Below are 21482 nucleotides of genomic sequence, written 5' to 3'. Positions count from 1 at the left end.
GGAGGTTTCCAGCTGGCAAAGTGACATCCTAAGGATCCTGTGACAGTCAATCAGCAACAAAAGACCCAAGAAACTAAACTACAAGTTCTCACTTTAGGTGGGTAGGGACTTCCCGGGGCCCCGCATGCACAGTTAGACTTCAACTTCAACTTATAGTCACCTCTTCCTTATCTTAATGCTAAAATCATGCCTGAAGGTGGAGATTTAAAATGCTAATGTTACATGTGATGCATAAAAAGCATATTGAGCTACTGTGCAAGTGCTACAGAAACCCCTCCTATACATGCCCCGACTAAACCCTTCCCTATAAAAAGATCCTATAAAACGAACCCACATACTTCTCTTGGGGGGAAGCCAACCCTTTTTCTTTCCATAATGGAACCTGGTTCCCTCATGCACAAGCTAAATAAACTTTCTCTTTGCTATCTGATGATCTCTCTTGACTTCTATCCTGGGAGATTACAAGAATCTAGGGTGCTGATAACACTACCACTGAGGCAGAACATGTAACACCTTCCCAGATAGATACAACCCACTATATCAGGCTGTGCCCCAGGAAGGCACAGGCATCATGAGACTCTGCCCCACGAAGGCACAGGCACTGTGACCATTCACAGGGTCTTTCTGTCTGCAATGCAAGTGTGATTTTCTCCTTGGTTCTCACAGAAATAAGTGGGAAGCATCTTCCCACTGCTTTGTTACAGCTGAGGATGCCAGGTTCCAGAAACCTTAGGGAGTCAACAGTTCTGGAGGAAGAAATTTGGCTAGAATAGGAAAACTCTCACCTTCTCAATAGACATTACATTTCAGAGGCTACCAAAGGTCTTTTCTAGGAGTTGTTTCTTTAGTAAGAAAAAGGATTTGTTTTTCAATAAGCTTTCCTGATACATTAATTATATAAATCATTATTATAGCAGTTTGAGCCAATTTTAGACCATACATACTATCAATCATTCTGTACCTTAATGCAGCAATCTGTAGATAATAGGAGCTAGACCTTGGTCTTGAATGTGAATGAAAGTTTTACATACATGTGCCTTACTACACAAACTCAGGAAATCATGCCAACTGCATTTGTAGCTCCTATGCCTGAAAGGTGTCATCAGCCAATGTGGGTTCTTTAAAGCAATAGTCTTTCAGGAACACTAGCTTCCAGTTTGTCTCTCTAGCAAGCTCTGTGTATTTAGACAGCCAACCTGAGCAAGGAGTGGCAGGTAGTTTTTTTAGGAGACAAATATTCTGATACTGCAAAGTGGATCAAGGATTAACAATGGATCAAGGCAGAAGTCTGCCATAGGATTAAGTTTCAAAGCACTGCAAGTCACTCTTCTAGCTTCCAACACTGGTGCAGGAGGCTGGGGTCTGCGACATTGACTTGGCAGCCCTCTTGGCCCAGACTGGCACAGTCCCAGGAAATTCAGGGGCTGCCAGGAACTTACATAGCACCATCATTTGAGCCACACAGATTACCTTTAAGCTGAGTATACTTTGGTAAATCTTCAAAGGCTTTTGTTCTCTGTAGTTTCATCTCCAAGATTAGTTGAGCAATTGGAACCACATGGATAAATATAAAACCATAAAAACCATAGACTGGCTAGAAATCAAATACTTCTCTCTTCTTCTAGCTGCTTTTCTCAGTTGTTTCAAAGAGAATTTTATGCACATTGAATTGTCTGTCAGGATAAAGTTTTTAAAGTAAACCAGATCTGGACCATATTGTTTTGATTAGAGAAAATCCGTCTTCTCTTTAAAATTGTAATAAACAAAGACTATAAAACAGAGAGGAAAAATAGAAAGATTAAAGTAACTTTAAACTGTAATTCTAAATGGGTCCAGATATTTTCATCCCACAGGAAAATTAAGTGCTGAAGTGAAAATGACCTAAAACAACGATCTAATATTATGGAAATTGCACCAGAGAACCTGTTTGTGAGAACATTACATTTGCTGTAGTCTCTTTATACTGCTCCTCTCAACAGACCAGGCTTGTTAATTCAGGGCTACGAAGACCCAGACCCAGATTCTGTATGTCACTCTTTCATGGTCCACAGCCAAGGCCTCTAAAACCCAGACAGAAGGACATCTGGATGTGCCTTGGAACTCTATTTTTGAGCCAGGGTCTTGCTGTGTCACCCAGGTTGGAGTGCAGTAGTGCAATCATAGCTCACTGCAGCCTGGAACTTCTGGGCTTAAATTAAGCCTCTAACCTCAGCCTCCCGTAACTGGTACTATAGGTGTGGGCTACTAAAACAGGCTAAATTTTTAAATCTTTTTATAGAGATGGGGTCTTGCTATGTTGCCCAGGCATACGTTACACCTGGAACTCTTGACACAGCCCTGAGACCTGATGTGTCTTAATTTGTTCTACTCAGAGGTGATGGTCCAGACTGGAAGGTAGATATACTGGCTTGATGAAAGTTTGGTTGGTGAATTGTTTTTCTAAAATGTTGCAAGGCAGGACCTGGGATAAAATAAGGCTGGGCCAAGAAAAACCAAGTGGTTCAGTCTGGATTTGCCCAGAAAGCCCATCTCAGGTCTGAGTCAGTGTGAAATGAGGTCAGATGCACTCTAGGGATGACCTGAGCGTTTGTCTCCACAAAGATTAGTTTACCAGGTCCCAGGTCAGCTTGGAAATACACGAATGGAGCCTTCTTAGAACTAAGCCCCACAGTATGTTAAAATGTCCTGGCCTCCCTTCTGCTTCTCTAGATTATACTAAGGATGGATTCTCAAGTGAGACCAAACTCTCAAGATTGTTCTTGAATGAAGTATGGGAACAGGCTCACATTTTAGTCCAATGTTCACCCACATGGCTTTTTTCAGGACAGTGTATTTAATCCATGGTCAGAGAGAAGTCCTTTGAAAACATGGTTTGGGGAGGATGATTGAGACATCCTAGCAAGTGAGCCTCATTACAAATAGGTTGGTGACTCAACTCTTCTAAAAATATAATTATCTGTAAGAAAATGCTATAAATCCTACAGTATCTCATTCCAAGGGAAAAATGAAGAACTGACTTAAGCTTGACAAAAAAAAAAAAATGTATGAGTGTTCATGGGCAGGTAGTAAGAGGTCTGGTTACCTCAGATGTGCCCGCTGGTACATTGCTGGACCTCATTTTAGGCACAATAAACTCTGCAATGGACTTTAACGTGGGAGAAAAGCAATGATGGCTCTTGTCCCCCATACAGTTCACTATCATGTAAACTTCAGATCTCTGAGCCTGGTCATTTTTCTTCAAGTGCAAAGCCTGACCTACCTCTCTCTGGAGATTGATGTCTGCTCCTTGCAGAACCAGCTCCCTCACACAGTCTATGTGGCCAGCATAGGCAGCAACCATCAGGAGTGTGGTGCCGTGCTGGATGGAGGAGAGACAGATCAACAGTTAGGCCACTGTTATGTCAGGAAGAAGGGTCCTAGGAAAGACGCTGCAGAGATGTCAGCTCCACTCAGAAAACATCCAAGGGCAAATTTCCCTGCAGTGATGAAAGTACTCATGAATAATCTCATCCTGCAGTCTAGATGGGAAAAAGCAAAGCCACAGATTGCTGAGGTTGGGATTTTTGATGTAAAAATTCACTTACTTCCATTACCTTCAGAAGCACAGTCCAAATGAACCATAGCCATTGCATTTTAAGGCAGCAATGATATAATGCTCTCATTTTATGAGTCCTATTAAATGATTCCTGAGCCAAAATATTGCAATTAATATAAAAGAAACATTAAATGGTACCATCTGATTTTCTGTATTTAAAAGTCTTCATCATCAAAACAGTTCAGGTAAAGATGTATGGCACCATAGTGAAATGAGAGACTAGAGAGCTGAGAGTCAGGAGCCATAGGGGCTAAGTCCACCTCTGTCACTGACCAACAGTGTAACCTGGGCATGTTGATTACAATTACTTGGACTCATTTATTTCATTTTTAAAATGGGGGATTGGATGGGATGATCACCAAAGTCTCTCCCAGCTTTAAGATTCAAGGACTTGAGGTGTACCATGTGATATGGACCCTTCTAATTGAAGTGGGCATTTGCAGTTTGATTTACAGTTGTTTTCAAGCGCTTGAATTGTCATCTTAGCTACCACCTCTGCATATTCAGCAACCTGCCTCTCAGAAGTAGATGGTGAGAGAGACAGATGGCTCTGCACACAGGGGAGGCTTATTAGGTATAGGGTAATGAAGTGAATTTTGGAGGCGTTGCGTTATTTTCATCTAAAGACTTTGTAGGAAGGCAGTACTGCTGAGCAGTCACTGACAGTATGATCTTGGGCACGTGATACTGTTTGTTGGAAAAGTTTGAACAGTCATACTTGAGACTAGGAACAATTCCTAAGGAAGCCCTGCTAGCCTCTCCTTGAATTTCAGGGGCTCTCACAGGCCTCCTAGGTGATCCTAGGGCTTGGCTTTGTTAGCAATGGTAGTAATAGTGGACAGATCAATTAGCACCATAAAATACCATCCTGGGACTGGGACTCCATGTTCAGGTGGCACGTGGAGGAGACAGAAACCCAGCCAGTGACGTTCTGAGGGGAACAAAGGCCTGTACTGTTTCCAACAGCTCCCTGCCCCTCAGTCACCACCAGCCTCAGAGGCCCTTTCAAAGTAAACGGGGTATCCAAAATTACCATCATTTAGACTTGCTCCTTTGGGTTAAGGAATCATCTCTCCAGAAAGCTCCTGATAAAATAACTTTTTGTTTAAAACAAGGAGGGGTAACTTACATACTAGTGTCTATTCAAGGAAGCACAAATTTGGTCAAAATATCTACTGGCCACCCAGCAGACAGGACAGAGCATGAGCGCTAAGGGAAAGGAGCTGGTGGCTCAAGTGACTCCTGACGTGGAAAGGGTGCTGAAAAGGCTGGGAATGTGAGGTGCCGTCTGGGGGCAGGATGTATGCAACACTACAAGGTGGCCCTGGGGAGCTGGAAGCCAGGAAGAAGTCCTGGGGTGTCTGAAAGGGGTGGCTTCAAGAAAAAGAGGAAAAGTGGTCATCAAAGTGGTTAATGGGTGAGGCCACAGTGACAACTGGTGTTTCTGCCCTACAGTTTTTCCACTGTGGTGTCTAAGAACTAGCCCCGTAAAACCCATATAAGACCAAGACAGCCAGTTCACAGATGTCCAAGACCCCGCACCAGCCTGAGTTCTGGCAAGGAACAGATGGTACATTCTAACTGGGATAATTGGAAGAAAATGTCATAAAGAGACTATTAAGCAAAGGCCTGGGCACAGGGAATCTATAAAGAACAGCATAGTACTGGGATCTAGGAACAGTGGGGGTCCATGACCAGCTGAGGCCTGAAGTTGTCAGGGGAAGGGAGTGGCTCCCAGGATGCAGAGAATGGAGGTGGGGCACTGCTGCCAGACAGAAACAGGGAGGGCGCTGGGCTCCCTGATGTCCCTCTCCTCCCACCCTCTGACTCTTACAGTTGCCCCTATGGGTCAAACACAACTGGAGGCCAGAGGGAAGTGAGTCTGCTGGGGCAGTACATACAGTTCAGACTGTGAGACCAAGAGCGAGAAGGGTGTGGAGTGGGTCTGGAGGTGTAAACAAAAGATATCCTGCCCCGATGCCCTGGGTGGGGGTGGGGGGCAACTGGAGCAAACTGCTATTTTGCTTTTGGGGTGGTGGTGGACTTCATTTACCAAATGTGTGCAATAAAAGCTGGAAATGGCACACCCTGTTTTCAGGAAAACAAAAAAACTACTTCAAAACATTTTTATTCAAATCCTAAAATCAAAACATCATTGCTTGCTCCCTCTCCTCATCGGAGGTCCTCTTGGTTCCCAGAGATGAGAAGTCTTGCTGAGCGCAGTAAAATGATTTGCTTCTAGCTGGGAAGGGGAAGGCCCTCTAAGTGGTGTCTGCTAGGGGGCAGTAGTATCTATTTTTATTTCACCTTCTAAATTGCCAATGAGTGTATTTATGTTTGCAAGAGGTAATGAAAGGATAAAAGGCTGGGGAATGCTTCAATTTTTGTTTTCTCATCCTTGTAGAAAAAACATAACTCCCACATCCATGGCAGCCCACTAAATTATCTCCATCTTTTCATGAAAGCTGTTGGCTTGAATTTTTTGACTAAACAGCCTTTTCTTCTTGTAATCTGCCAATTCTGATTCCCACTGAAGTGCCTCTTTCCCTATTGTGGCTGCCTTCTGTTTTGTGCATTTAACTGTTTCCTTTTCTTTCTGACTTTCCCCAGCACGTTTTTAAGTTCACCACAGTACCTTCGATGTTTTAAAAAGGATGAAACAAGCAAACACATGAACAAGTAAATAAGCATTGTAAAGGGAAATGTATTCCTGAGGTGCTCCTGTGCCCACACAGGGCAATGGTGCGTGCTGGGCATGCATCTACCAAACCCATCATCGTACGCTGTCTCTGCAGTCCACGTCCACCCGGCCGCTGTTCAACAACAGCTTCAGCAGCGCCAGGTTTCCTCTCCTGGCTGCCCAGAATGCAGCGTTGGCAAGCGGAGTTTCCTTCTGCAAGAACAAAATGAAACAGGATCTTAAAATTGATTCCGGTGAACATGACTGCTTCTACGCATGCAGATAATAACATTCAGAAAGGAGAACATCCAGATGTGTTGTATCATTTGAAAGATTGCTCCTCCAGCAATAGACTACTGTAATATACTTGGTTATAGAATGAACTCTGTTGGATTCCAGACACCTGAGCACCATATGGCTATGAAGAGTACTGTTGTTGATAATCCAGCACTATTAATAACCTATTTCCCACTAATGTTCTCACTTTCCTGCTTCTGTTGTGTTTTTGTTCACCCAGTTTCCTTTTTGCTTGAAATGAATTTTCCTCCATCCTTCAAGGCCAAGGCTCTGCTCAAATGCTATTTCCTCCCTGAAACATTCCAAATCTTTCTTCACCTCTAAGTTCTCCCAATTCAGACCTCTCAAAGGAGTTTACCTGCCCTTTTCCTAAGCCCTCAATGCTTTCTATCTGATTCCACTACCTGTGTGGAATGTTTCACTTTCCCTCCACCTAATCTCCTTTGCTTCAGCTGAAACTTGCCAGAGGTTTGAGTTGAGAACAAAGAACTTGGGGCAAATAATGCCATTACATGTCCTCATATGGATCCTTCATTCCACCATTGGATCATTTTGTTTGTTTGAGACAGGGACTCACTCTGTTGCCCAGACTGGAGTGCAGTGGCATAGTTATGGCTCACTGCAGCCTAGACCTCTCAGACTCAAGCCATCTTCCCACCTCAGCATCCTGAGTAGCTGAGACCACAGGCACGTGCCACCATGCCCAACTAATTATTTTATTTTTAGTAGGGAGAGGGTTTTGCCACATTGCCCAGGCTGCTCTCGAACTCCTGGGCTCAAGCAATCTACCTACCTCAGCCTTCCAAAGTGCTGGGATTACAGACATGAGCCACTGCACCAGGCCTGCGGGGTTATTTTAAAGCTAAAAAATTAATTTTAGAACCATGCCTATGGAAATCATGGAAGTGGAAAACAGGTCTTCCAAATGGGTGGCAGAGCTGACTGCAGTACAATTTTCTTTTCTAAAATAATTGATTTGAGTCTGTAGAGAACAGTCCATGAGAGGGAGGAACTGGCTTTAGGACCAGACAGCTCTGGGTTTCACCCCAGCCCTGGACAAGTAAGTTGGCTCTTGGGAATCTCAGTTTCCTCTTGCTTACTTACCTTAAAGCTGATGGTATTAAATGATGTCCATTTTTGCCTAATAGAGTACCCAACACACTATAAATGCTGATTAAATGCTAGTTTCCTTTCCTGTGTTCTTTACAAAATCAGAATCAATAGGCAAAATTAAATTCAGAGTACTGGTACTAATAAAGAATTTTGATGGTCTTTAGGAACTTTTATAAAAGCATTCACATTATTTAATAAAAGCATTTTTTGCAAGTGGGTTTAAAACATGTATCTGACTCCAAAGGCCTTTTGCACAGTATGTCTTTTAAATATATTGATATTGTATTAAATACAGTGCTTCTCTAAGCTCAAAAGAAAATACCAACTATTTCAGCTACTCAACAGAGCCCTCTAAAATAAAAGGACAGTGGCAGCAGTATTTGTGGGTATGAGGATTTCATTTCAGAAGTCCTTCAGCACATACACAGGCGTATGCTCTTGTGCATACTTGAATGAGAGAACAGCAAGGTGGGGAGTGATAAGCTAATAGCAAACATACTTCGAATAGTTTCCTCGCTCATTTAGGAGGAAAATAAATCACCTCCAATTTCAGATTAACAATTTGCCTTTTCTGAAGCTGTAAATTTTGCTTTCCTGGAGTTTTCAAGCCAAACTGCAACCATGGTGTTCACACCAGCATTGCAGTTTAGGCACCAGGCTGGGTCTGATTGGTTCCAGCTGTCAGTAACTAGGCGAAGCAATGACAAGGGAGGTTTGACCTCTATAATGAATCATGAAACAAAGCCTTTTAACAAAGAGACTGCACAAGGCCAAAGCGAAGTCTGGGAGGGTGAACCAGGCAGACGATGTAATGTGCACCAGGGAACAGCTCTGCTAGCTTTTCTTGAAAGGTAAATACACAAGAATGATAAACTGTAATTCATTTTCGGGGACTCTGTCATTTCACTTTAACCCCAAATACCTTCAAAAAACCATCTGCAAATAGCAAGTGTTTATTGTCATAACAAGATCTCTAGCCAGGGCCTCTCCTCCCTTTAGGATGGTCTTGGGGATTCCTATCCAGCTGGGCTGGACATCCTGGTTTCCTATAAGGTTCTGGCAACTGAGCTTTGTGAAAAGCTATAAATATTTCATTTTCCTTCGGGCTTAATTTACTGAGAGGCAGAGGCATGACAGAATAGTTGGTTTGGGGGTAAGAAGAAGCTGGGTTCAATCTGGACTACTTCCCAGCTCTGTGACATTGGGCATTTTTTTTTTTTTTTTTTTGAGATGGAGTCTCTCTCTCTCTGTCACCCAGGCTGGAGTGCAGTGGCATGATCTCAGCTCACTGCAACCTCCACCTCCCTGGTTCAAGCATTCCTCCCACCTCAGCCTCCCCAGTAGCTGGGATTACAGGGACATGCCACCACAACCAGATAAGTTTTTTTTTTTTTTTTTTTGAGACAGAGTCCTGCTCTTGTCACCCAGGCTGGAGTGCAATGGTGCGATCTTGGCTCACTGCAACCCCTGCCTCCCTGGTTCAAGTGATTCTCCTGCCTCAGCCTCCCAAGTAGCTGGGATTACAGGTGCCTGCCACCACGCCTGGCTAATTTTTGTATTTTTAGTAGAAATGGGGTTTCACCATGTTGGGCAGGCTGGTCTTGAACTCCTGCTCTCAAGTGATCCATCCCCCTCAGCCTTCCAAAGTGCTGGGATTACAGGCGTGAGCCACTGCACCCAGCCTGAGCCACCGCACCCAGCCAAGTAATTTGATAATAATAGAGTGCCTCTCTTATGCAGTACAGGAGAATTAAATGAGATGATCACATAAATATACTTAGTACACACTCAAAAAAAATAGTAGCCATAAATGCACAGCCTTCATGGCTCTTTAAGATACTTGTCCAGGAAAATTCATTTACTTGGTCACTAGCACGTACCAGGAACAGTGGCCCTGGCCAGGGGCTAGGACTAGAGGTAGGAGTCAGCTTTTGTCTCTGCCCACAATGACTCTGTGGCCTAACAGGAAAATCAGTCACGTCAACAGGCATCATAAGGTATTGTAGGTGCCAGAGTAGGAAGGCAGCCACTTGTGGTGAGAATACAAATCAGATAATGTGATTCTACCTGAGGAGGGTGGCCAAGAACAGTTTCAAAGAAAACGAATTTTTTTTTTTTTTTTTTTTTTGAGATGGAATCTCACTCTCTCACCCAGGCTGGAGTGCAGTGGCACAATCTCGGCTCACTGTAACCTCTACCTTCTGGGTTCAAGTGATTCTCCTATTTCAGCCTCCCAAGTGGCTGGGACTACAGGCACCTGCCACCATGCCTGGCTAATTTTTTGTATTTTTATTAGAGATGGGTTTTACCATATTGCCCAGGCTTCAAATCCTGAGCTCAGGCAATCCACCCACCTCTGCTTCCCAAAGTGCTAGGATTACAGGTGTGAGTGATCACGCTCAGCTAGGAAAGGACTTCTTGAGACAACTTTTGAAAGACATATAGGGGCCTGGGAGGACAAGAGGTGGTGAGGCCCCAGGCAGAGGGGTGGTAGAGCAAGACTGGAGGCTTACCACAGTGTCCTGGGAAGCATCACTAGCTCAGTAGGGCTACAGTGAAGGGCATGAGGGAGAGGGTGAAAGCCGAGGGAGGGCAGGTGGTCAGGGCGAGGTTCTCAAGGCTCTGCTGTATGTGCTACTGAGTTTGGACTTTATCCTGGTGGACACTGGAGAGTCAAGGAAGCATTTTATGGTAGGGAGACACCATTTTGCATTTCAGAAAGGCCCTTCTCCTTAGGGAGAATGAATTGAGGTCTGGAGCCAGGCTGAGACTGGTGTCTACAAGGGTTAGGAGACTACTGCACAGATGGGGCAAGAGACCAGGGACTGAGCTGATGCCTCAGCTCACCAGTGGGAATGGGAGGATGGGACAGACTGGAGACATTTTAGGGCTAAACTGCATAGTCTTGGTCTGTGACTGTATGTGCAGGAGGGGAGGGAAAAGGCGAATGGATTCACTCCCAATTTGTGGTTCCAGTGCCTGGCTGATCTTGGTGCCATTCATGAAGGTTGGAAACACCATGTGAAGGACAGGCTTTGGAAAAAAATGACTTCAGCATTGGACATCCTGGGTTTCAAGTGCCTATGGGGCATCTAAGTGGCAATGTCTAGCAAAGAAATGGGCAGGTGCTCCTGTCACCCTATGGCCAGCACATTTACTGGAGGTTGGAGTCTTGAGCTAATGCTCGCTCAATGCAAAGTGCTTACTCTAGACCACGTGGCATATCTTCTGCATATACTAGCTCATTTCATTCTCATCCTTGCTCAGTGAAGTGGGCACTGGGATGATCCCATTTTACAGATGAGGTAAGTGAGAAATGGCCAGTCAGGCTTCAGCGCCAGACAGTCTCTTGCTTGAGGCCACTCTTTAACTACCCATCACACTGCTCTGCCTCCTGTGGAATTCTTCTGTGGACAGCAAGGAATAAGGCAGCAGTGACCGCCAGTGACCTCCTTCCTATCCTCCATCCCAAGCTCCTCTCTGGCCAAGACGGAAAGTCCCTAACCTTCCTTCTGTTTGGGGTCTATGCATGTCACATTCCCTGGATAACATCCAAATCTCCTCTGGCTGGGTATGACACGCACATAATCATAAACAGAGTGGAGAGAGATGGGGGCCAGTCCTCTAGCCTTTAAAGGAGACAGTGCACGTGAGAATACATCACACAAACTGTAAAGCACTTTACCAAGCATGCTATTATTATTTCACCTCTTTCTTGATGTTTCTGATCTCTACAATAAAACCAAGGAGCTTCTCTCAGGCTTGCTGACTGCAACTTTAAAAGTAACAGCAAGAACAACTAAGTTTAGATCTTGCTCTGTATCAGGCAGTGTGCTAAACAATTTACTGCTTTATCTCATGTAATTCCAGGAACAGCCCCATGAGGCAGTACAGTAATAATGATAGACTGCATATATGATGGTGGTCCCCTAAGATTATAATGCCATATTTTTACTGTACCTTTTCTACATTTACATGTGTTTAGATATGCAAATGCTCACCACTGTGTAACAATTGCCTACAGTATTCCATTCAGGAACATGCTTAGTTTTGTCACCTAAGAGCAATAGGCTACACCATATAGCCTAGGTGTGCAGTTGGCTACACTCTCTAGGCCTGTAGTAAGTGCACTCTATAATGTTTACACAATGCAGGAAATACCTAACGGGTATTTCTCAGAATGTGTCCTTGTTGTTGAGTAATGTATGACTAATATAATTATTCTCATTTTCTTTTTATTTACTTTTTACTTTTAAATGAAGGTCTCCCCTCCTCTCCCCTTCCCTCTCCTTCCCTCCCCTCTCCTCCCAGGGAGCCACTATGTCTGGCCTATTATTCCCATTTTTAAGATGAGGAAACTGAGCACAGGAATGAATTAGTCAAGGTCACACAGTAAGGATCTTGGCTCATCCAAATAACAGAGCCGGAATTTAAATCCAAGTCTGGGCTGGACATGGTGGCTCATGCCTGTAATCCCAGCACTTTGGGAGGTTGAGGTGGGCAGATCACTTCAGCTTGGGAGTTTGAGACCAGTCTGGCCAACAATGTGAAGCCCCGTCTCTTCTAAAAATACAAAAATTAGCTGGGTGGGATGGTGTACACGTGTAATCCCAGCTACTCAGGAGGCTGAGGCAGAAAATCGCTCGAACCCAGGAGGTAGAGGTTGCAGTGAGCCAAGTTGGCACCACTGCACTCCAACCTGGGTGATAAGAGCAAGACTCAGTCTCAAAAAGAAAAAAAGTCTGTCTGGGTCTAAAGTCTGAGATCTTACATTTTAAACCTTGTAGAAAATTGAGTGTAAGCTTCCACATTTGTCACATTTTCTTCTCTCCCGACTCGCCCCTTCCATTTACCATCAGAATTTTGGCTGTACACTGCTCATCTGTACACTTCCAGAAATTGTACAGGAAACAAGGGGAAAGAAAACACAGTGGGAAATTTATTTGTACAGAACTGGAATTCTGATTAAAAGCTAAGGCGGGTAGAGATTTAAACTATTAGTTTTAAAAGGTTTAGAGTAATGAGGACTTCAATCATATACTTAATAATTCAATCAAGAGAATATGAGCTTTATTCAATAATGAATTTCTATGATATTAGAGGTGACATAAAATAAAGATGTAGTGATGGAGTGCAAAGCTATATGCACCCTCCTCCTTTGGAATTTAACCAGCGTTAACATTAAAATATAGTTCATAAGATTCACAAAACAGACTCTTTGTAGACTAAGATACCCAACTCCAACCTGGCTGGGTTATAGTATCATATGACAGATAGCAGGCCCTGAAGGAAGTAAAAATAATTTACCCCAAAATATATTTATTTGATATATTTTGAAATGACCCTGCAAAGCTGTCTTTTGTGGGGGAAATTTGCATTTTATAGGGAATCCCCTTCCCTTTCCAGGACACTTCACTGGGAGTCTGACACCTGACACCTTTTTTTTTTTTTTCCTGAGACAAGGCTGGAGGACAGTGGCATTATCACAGCTCATTGCAGCCTAGACCTCCCGGGCTCAAGAGCTCCTCCAGCCTCAGCCTCCCAAGTTGGGATTACAGGTGGTGTGAGCCACCTGAATAAGTAGAATCTGACACCTTTTAAGGTACATTTACCATCTATTCTCTAAAGCCTGTTACTTAGAGGCTTCATCTATATCATAAGAACCTTGGCTTCCACAACCTTACTTATCTTAACTCAAGTATTCTTATGACGTGGAAACCCCCTCTCCCTTCTTTGAGATGTCCCACTTTTCCTAGCCAAACAAATGTATACCTTACATGTATTGATTTATGTTTTTGCTTGTAACTTCTACCTCCCTAAAATGTAAACCAAGCTGTCATCCAACCACTTTGGGCACATGTTCTTAGGACCTCCTGAGGCTGTGTCATGGGGCCATAATCACACTTATTTGGTTCAGAATAAAACTTAAATATTTTACAGAATTTGACTTGTTTAGTCAACAAGCCTAAATCTGTGATGTATCACTTCCCTAAGTGATAGAAAAGTGAAGAGAAAAAGAGATTTGCTCTGAGCAGTCTGCCTTACAGGTAGGCCCATGTATCACTGGCATTTCCAAATTCAGGACTCAAGACTATGTTTAAAGTCTGTTTAAAACATATATGTCTAGAATAGACAAATCTATAGACATAGAAAGTAGAGATGTGGGGTAATAGTGACTGCTAATGGGTATGAGGTTTCTTCCTGGGGTGATTAAAATTGTCTAAAATTTCTAAAATTGCCAGGTGTGATAGGATTCATGCCTGTAATCCCAGCACTTTGGGAGGCTGAGGCGAGCAGACTGCTTGAGCCCAAGAGTTCAAGACCAGCGTGGGCAATATAGGGAGACCTTGTCTCTACAATACAAAAAAATTATACAAGTGTGGTGGTACATGCCTGTAGTACCAGCCACTCAGGAGGATTGCTCAAGCCTGGGATGTCAAGGCTGCAGTGAGTGGTGATCGTGCCACTGCACCCCAGCCTAGGTAACAGAGTGAGACCCCATCTCAATAAATAAATAAATAAACAAACAAACAAAGGCTCTAAAATTGATGTATTGACGGTTACACAACTCTAAATTGACTATAAACCACTGAAATAAGTACTTTAAGTGGGTGAATTCTATGGTATGTGTAAAAAAATATGGTTTTGTCAATTTATTTCCCCATGGCTCATCCAAATAATTTAAGCTGACTGGTGAACTAGAGTTGATTAAGAGATAATTTATATATTCTCAGAATAAGGATAAAGCATACAAGTTCCTGTACTTCTGGGCCAGGCATGAGACCGGATTCTAGCAGTAAGATGAAACTGGTATTGAGATGCTTCACCTTCTCAGGTAAGACATGCTCAAGAAAGACCCAGGTATTTTATTTATCTAGCTATGATGGTTTGTCTGATATGGTAGCCTCACCCACCCCCAACTGTGTTAGACATTTGGTAACTTCAGTCTGAAGAACAAGTTTCGAGTAGTTGAAAAGCCATTGTAGAGTCAAAAGTCAATGGACTGAAATTCATGAAACTTTATTCCACAAAAAAGGCTGTGTTTCCTTATTTATTTATTTATTTGAGACTGAGTCTCGCTCTGTTGCCCAGGCTGGAGTGCAGTGGCGCAATCTCGGTTCACTGTAACCAAGAAAAGAAAAGTGAATTAATGATTATTCAGAAGCTGTGGGCCAGGAGCGGGACCTCACGCCTGTAATCCTAGTACCTTGGGAGGCCAAGGCGGGTGGATCACCTAAGGTTAGGAGTTCAAGACCAGCCTGGCTAACATGGTGAAACCTCGTCTCTCTAAAAATACAAAAATTAGCTGGGCTTGGTGGCACATGCCTGTAATCCCAGCTACTGGGGAGGCTGAGGCAGGAGAATCGCTTGAACCTGGGAGGCAGAGGTTGCAATGAGACCAGATTGTGTCACTGCACTCCAGCCTGGGCAACAAGGGAGAAACTCAGAATATTCACATCTCAGAAAACAAACAAACAACAAAAAAAAACTTTTAAAGTCATTCACATTTGTCTACTTCGTTCCATTCTCACCACCTGTGCACTGGTCCAGTACCATTTCTTAAAAAGATGACATCTCCCAGCTCCACCCTCTTCTCTAAACCTGGCCAGACATCTTTCTAACATGCACATCGCGCCATGTCACTCCTCTGCTTACAAGAGCTATTGTCGGCAACGGGATTACAGTGGCTTCGGAGTCCGACACACTTGGGTTTCAGTCTTAACACCTTAACTTATTGGCTGCAAAACTGTGGGCAGGTTAATTTCTTTATACCTTAGTTTTCTCATTAAAAAAAAAAAGAGTAGAGACACGAAGAGCACCTCCCATAGGTCTCCCCAGGACAGAGCATACACATCATGTTCTCGGTTCAGAGTCAAGCACATTTTAACTGTTCAATACATTTTAACTACAATTTTTATTAAAACCTTTCAATCGAGGCAAATGAACCTCTTTCATCCTAAAATGTAGGGATTAGATAGTATGACTTTAATCAACTCCTCTGAGACAAGACACCTTCGGACCCTGAAGCCTGCTCATCGTCTGTAGCGTCCCTGGGTGCTGGCCACTCCTCCGGGGAGGAGGCAGCCGTGGGTGCAGCTGGTACTCCAGCATGAGGGCGCAGAGGGTCAGGTTCGGGGACTCCTGCGGCTGCAGGTCAGCGCTGACCCTAGGCTTTTTCCTCGCCCCTGACCTGTTACCCCGCGACAGTCCCCGCAGCCCTGTCGCCGGGCACAGGCTCAGCCGATCCACAGCCCTGAGTGCGAAGCCTGCGAGGCAGGGCAAGCAGGCAAACCGCAAACCCACAGGGGGCACCCGGCCCGGCCGCTTCCTCCTGGGCCTCCCCCGCAGCCGGAGAAGGGAGGAAGGAGTGGGAGGCGGGCAGCCGGCGGCGCCCACCCCGCCCCGCCCGAGCCCGGCCCCGGCCCCGGAACCCGCGGCGCTCACCTTGAAGGACATCCTGCACATGTCCGCGGCCAACCCCAGCGGGAGCCGGCGCGCTTCAGGCCCGGGGCGCCTAGTCCTCCCCGGCCTTCCTTCTCCCGCGGCGCCCGGCGTTCCGCAGAGGGGCGGCCTCCGACGCTGCGCGGTCCAGCCGCCCAGCCCGGCAGCAGCCGCCACACACAGGACCCGGCCGGAGGGGCGGCGCGGGGGCGCGCTCCTCTCGCGCGCGCTCACACTGCACACGGGGTGCCGCGTGGACGCGCTCCAGGACCTGCCGTAAACGCGCGCGCGCAAACACCCTAAACTCCACACGCACTTTGCACACTCTCCACACACGTTCACACCCCAACACTCACACACAAACACCCCAAACTCCACTCCACCCACACTGTGTACTCTCTCCACACACGTTCACACCCCCCCCACACACACTCCAAACTCCACACACACTGTGCACACTCTCCACACAAGTCCACACTCTACACTCACACACACACTCCTAACTCCACGCTGTGCACACTCCACACGCGTTCACATGCCCACACTCACACACACACACTCCAAACCACACACACTGTGCACACTCTCCACACGCATCCATACTCACACACACACTCCTAACCACACTGTGGACACTCTCCACACGCATTCACATGCCCACACTCACACACACACTCCAAACTCCACACACACTGTGCACACTCTCCACACGCATTCACATACCCACACTCACATACACACACTCCATACCACACACACTGTGCACACTCCACACGTGTTTTCACCCCCACACTCACCACATACACACACATACTCCAAACTCAACACACAGTGCACACTGTCCACACAGGTCCACACCCCCATACTCATACAAACACACACACTCCAAACTCCACACGCACTGTGCACTTTTGCCACACTCACGTCCACACACCCACACTAACATCCATACACGCTCACACACACGCAACACTCCAAACTCTACACCAACTAATTCTTCTGGAAACTCTGGGGACAGGTAATTCCACCCTGCCTCAAAGCCCTAATACACTTGTCACTGCCCTTTGGCCATCTGTCCATTTGCACAAGCTGGCTCTCTCCAGAGGACCAGGCTTCCTCTCTAGCAGAGACTCAACTTAATGTTTAGTTGGAAGAGAAGGTCTGTGTTCTTCTCATTCTCCAGGATTGTTTCAGGTTATTACACCTCTGTGTACACTCTTCACACTCATGTCCACACACCCACACACACGCTGTAGCCTCCACATTCCACACTCACAGCTTCCACACACAAAGTTCTCCATAGTCATGTCCAACCACCCACACTCACATATCACACTCACACGCATTCTCCAAATTCCACACACATCGTGCATATGCACATTCCACACACAGAGGACCCACACACACATTTTCCACACTCATGCCCCCTCACCCACGTGCACTCACACACAAACTCCGTACATATCCTCCCAAATAGCCTGATCTGCCCCAGAGGACTCCCTACCTACATTACAGCACAAATATGACAATGATGTAAAAATGAAGCTTGAGGAAAAAATTCATCCAATAGCGATTTTCATGTTAATTTCTTTCTCGGCTTTCTGAGAAACTTTTTTTCTCCGGGATAGAAAAGGTTTGTTTCCTAGATATTGACAATGTTTGTTTCCTAGAAAATATCTATTTTAATTTCACAAACAATAAGTGGTCTTTTCCCTTTTGAAGGAGAAAGATCAATTTTGGAATAGACTCATACTCCTCCTCCTGGAGTATTTGAAGTATGTGTGTCTACTCCTGCTGCTTTCCCAGGGTTGGTTTGCGGGAAATAAAACTCAGAGTTTTAAGTATAAAAGATAGTAACAGCTCTTTAAGCACATTTTAGAAAATTTAAAGTAAAAAAGTAGGCCAGGCATAGTGGCTCACACCTGTAATCCCAGCACTTTGCGAGGCCAAGATGGGCAGATCACTTGAGTCCAGGAGTTCGAGACCAGCCTGGGCAACATGGCAAAACTCTGTCTCTACTAAAAATACAAAAATTAGCCAAGCGTGGTGTTGGCCTGCCTGTAATCCCAGCTACTAGGGAGGCTGAGATGGGAGGATCACTTGAGCCTGGGAGGTTGAGGCTGCAGTGAGCCATGATTGGGTCACTGCACTCCAGCCTGGGCAGCAGAGCAAGAATCTGTCTCAAAAATAAAAATAAAAACAAAAAAATAGTATAAAAGTGGACATCTTACCCCCTTACACTAAAGAATCCACTCATTCATTCTCCCCCTCACCACTTTGTGTCTCCTTCCTTCTTCTCAATTAAATTTGTAATGAATATTTAATTTAAAAGTTAAAAAACAATTACAAATAAAAGTTAATAAAAATTAAAATGTTTAACTTTTATGAATACATTGTATTACTTGTACTTAAAACAAATTTAAAAACATTTGGAACTTTTATAGGAAATTCCAAATTTAAAACTAAGGACACAATACTTTTCCTTGCCTTGAGTGCCTATAGATTACACAGTTTTTAAGTTGTCACACAACTTTATTTATTTATTTATTTATGAGATTAAATTTTGCTCTTGTTGCTCAGGATGGAGTGCAATGGCACGATCTCAGCTTACCGAAACCTCCACCTCCTAGGTTCAAGCAATTCTCCTGTCTCAGCCTCCCAAGTAGCTGGGATTATAGGTATGCGCCACCACACCTGGCTAATTTTGTATTTTTAGTAGAGACGAAGTTTCTCCATGTTGGTCAGGCTGGTCTCGAACTCCCGACCTCAGGTGATCCACCCGCCTCGGCCTCCCAAAGTGCTGGGATTACAGGCTTGAGTCGCTGTGCCTGGCCACCACACAACATTATTATATAAAATCAAGCATCGGAGGTTTTGCTTTAATAGTTTTGTTTGTTTGTTTGTTTGTTTCTTCTCAGCGTTTCACTCTTTCACCCAGGCTGGAGTGAGGTGGTAGATCTTGGTTCACTGCAACCTCCACCCCCTGGGTTCAAGCAATTCTCCTGCCTCAGCCTCCTGAGTAGCTGGGACTATAGGCGTCCACCACCATGCCCAGCTAATTTTTATATTGTATTTTTAGTAGAGACAGGGTTTCGCCATGTTGGCCAGGCTGGTCTCGAACTACTGACCTCAGGTGATCCAACCACCTCAGCCTCCCAAGGTGCTAGGATTACAGTGAGCCACCGTGCATGGCCTGCTTTAATAGTTTTAATAAACAAAAAGGAAAAAGGAAAGAACTTTTATTATTATTATTATTTTAAGATGGCGTCTCGCTCTGTTGCCTAGGCCAGAGTGCAATGGCACGATCTCGGCTCACTGCAATCTCCACCTCCCAGGTTCAAGCGATTCTCCTGCCTCAGCCTCCTGAGTAGCTGGGATTACAGGCATGTGCCACCATGCCCGGCTAATTTCTGTGTTTTTAGTAGAGACGGGGTTACACTATGTTGGTCAGGCTGTCTTGAACTCCTCATGATCTGCCTACCTCAGCCTCCCAAAGTGCTGGGATTACAGGTGTGAGCCACCACACCCTGCCAGAACTACTATTTTGAGTGTTTTCTAGGTACAAGGTGTTTCCTTATAAACATTTTATGAGGTGAGTATCATACCCATTCCACAGATGAAGAAACTAAGGTTCTGAGAGATTGGAGTGATTTGCTAATAAGTGATAGGGCTCGGCGTTTGTCTATCTTCAAAGCCTGTTTCCTTCCCATTACACTTGAGCTCAAAGTTGCTTTTGGCAGAGTCTCTGGCCAGGGTGCTGATGGGATTCTTATCAGTCTCTGGAAAGAATGTGCCTAACAGGGTCTCATGCAAGTGGTTAAACTCATCTTCCTATAAACAGCTCCAAAATGGAACAAAGCCCTAATGGTCACAACAGGCAATTCTTTCTAAAATGGCCCACTCCAAACTTTAATAGTGACCCACTGAACCTAATATGAAATTTCATCTGCACGGCCCAGTTTTCTTTTCCAAACGACTTTTCACTACCGAATAGAGCCTCTCTATCCTTGCCATCCTGCCAAACGAAAGGGAGAAAGGAAAGAACTAATATTTTGAGTGTTTTCCAGGCACTCTCCTTATAAACATTTTATGAGGTGGGTCTTATACCCATTCCATAAAATGAAAAAACCAAAATTCTGAGAGATTGGATTAATCTGCTAGTAAGTGATAGAGCTAGGCGTTGTCTATTTCCAAAGCCTCATCAGAGCCCTCTTTCCTCTATGGCTCTCTTTTGTCTCCTCTCTTTTATCTTCCAAATCCCAACCTGCCCAGGGTGTTGCCCCCAGCTCAAGTTCCTCTTCCTACACCCTGGCCCTCAGTCATCTTCCCTCTAACTTTGCTGAGCTCCTGCTATGGTTCTGCTGTACACCACATCCCTCAACCCTGATTCCACAGGGTCTGGTGTTGCTCTCAACTCTGCTTCTGTTGCTTTTGACTTCTTCGGCAGAGTTGAAATTCTTCCAGGCCAGTCGCTGTGTCTTACAAATCTTTTATTTTCCCCAGGAACTAGTTTATGGAGGGAGGCATGGTACGTAGTCAAAACTTATTCATCATTGAATTAGTAAAAGAGTCAGGGGGTTGTGTTATCCAAATCTACCAAGTCAGAAGGCCCACTCTTATCCACAGACATGCATTACTCAGATGCACAGACATCTGTGTTGCTCTCAAATGAGGCCATAGTCATTGTCACCTTCTGTTCACACCAGCACAGACCTTGATGTGTTTGGCCTCTATTTTGCACTGTCCCAGTTGATGGTCCAACAGGATTTGCCTTCCTCAGAACTGAGAAGTAGGTCAATTTCGTCTACTGAGCATTCTAACTCCCTTTTTGTAATTAGGCTCCTTCATCCAACTAAGAGTTCATCCTGGACATCTTATCTGTCTTAATTCTCTGTCTACTTTCCTGTCCCATATCTTTAAAAATTTTCGTATCTATTTATTTTTAAATAAAGAGATAACAAAAATTTTTTTGAGCTAATTTTTTTTTGAGACAGAATCTCACTCTGTCACAGAGACAGGGTCTCTGTCACCCAGGTTGGAGTGCAGTGGCAGGATCATAGCTCACTGCAGTCTTGAATTCCTGGGCTCAAGCAATTCTACTGCTTCTGCCTCCTGAGTAGCTAGGACTACAAACACATACCACTATACCAGCTATTTTTTTATTTTGAGACGGAGTCTCGCTCTGTCACCAGGCTGGAGTGCAGTGGTACAATCTTGACTCACTGCAACCTTTACCTCCCGGGTTCAATCAATTTTCTTGCCTCAGCCTCCCAAGTAGCTAGGATTATAGGTATGCGCCACCACACCCGGCTAATTTTTGTATTTTCCATAGAGATGGAGTTTTGCCATGTTGGC

At 44.7% G+C, this 21482-nt stretch overlaps 1 protein-coding gene across 3 annotated transcripts in view; it reads right to left on the bottom strand.

Moving 5' to 3' along the window:
* ANKRD29 (ankyrin repeat domain 29) overlaps positions 1 to 16332 on the bottom strand; it is a 58612-nt gene extending 42280 nt beyond the window's left edge. For 2 of the 3 annotated variants that reach the window (XM_064379333.1, XM_064379335.1), the window contains exons 1-3: positions 16131 to 16332; positions 6378 to 6488; positions 3260 to 3358 (exon numbers count right to left, since the gene is read on the bottom strand). In XM_064379333.1, coding sequence (XP_064235403.1) covers positions 3260 to 3358; positions 6378 to 6488; positions 16131 to 16151 — 231 coding nt within the window. In that variant the 5' untranslated portion in view covers positions 16152 to 16332. The remainder of the gene's footprint in view (positions 1 to 3259; positions 3359 to 6377; positions 6489 to 16130) is intronic. The other variant, XM_064379334.1, reaches the window with a different exon arrangement.
* Between the last annotated feature and the right edge of the window lie 5150 nt (positions 16333 to 21482).

The sequence above is a fragment of the Aotus nancymaae genome, unplaced genomic scaffold (genome assembly GCF_030222135.1).
Source record: "Aotus nancymaae isolate 86718 unplaced genomic scaffold, 86718_ANA_hifiasm-v0.15.2.pri h1tg000020l, whole genome shotgun sequence".
NCBI lineage: Eukaryota > Metazoa > Chordata > Mammalia > Primates > Aotidae > Aotus > Aotus nancymaae.
This window is presented reverse-complemented; position numbering and strand designations above follow the sequence as displayed.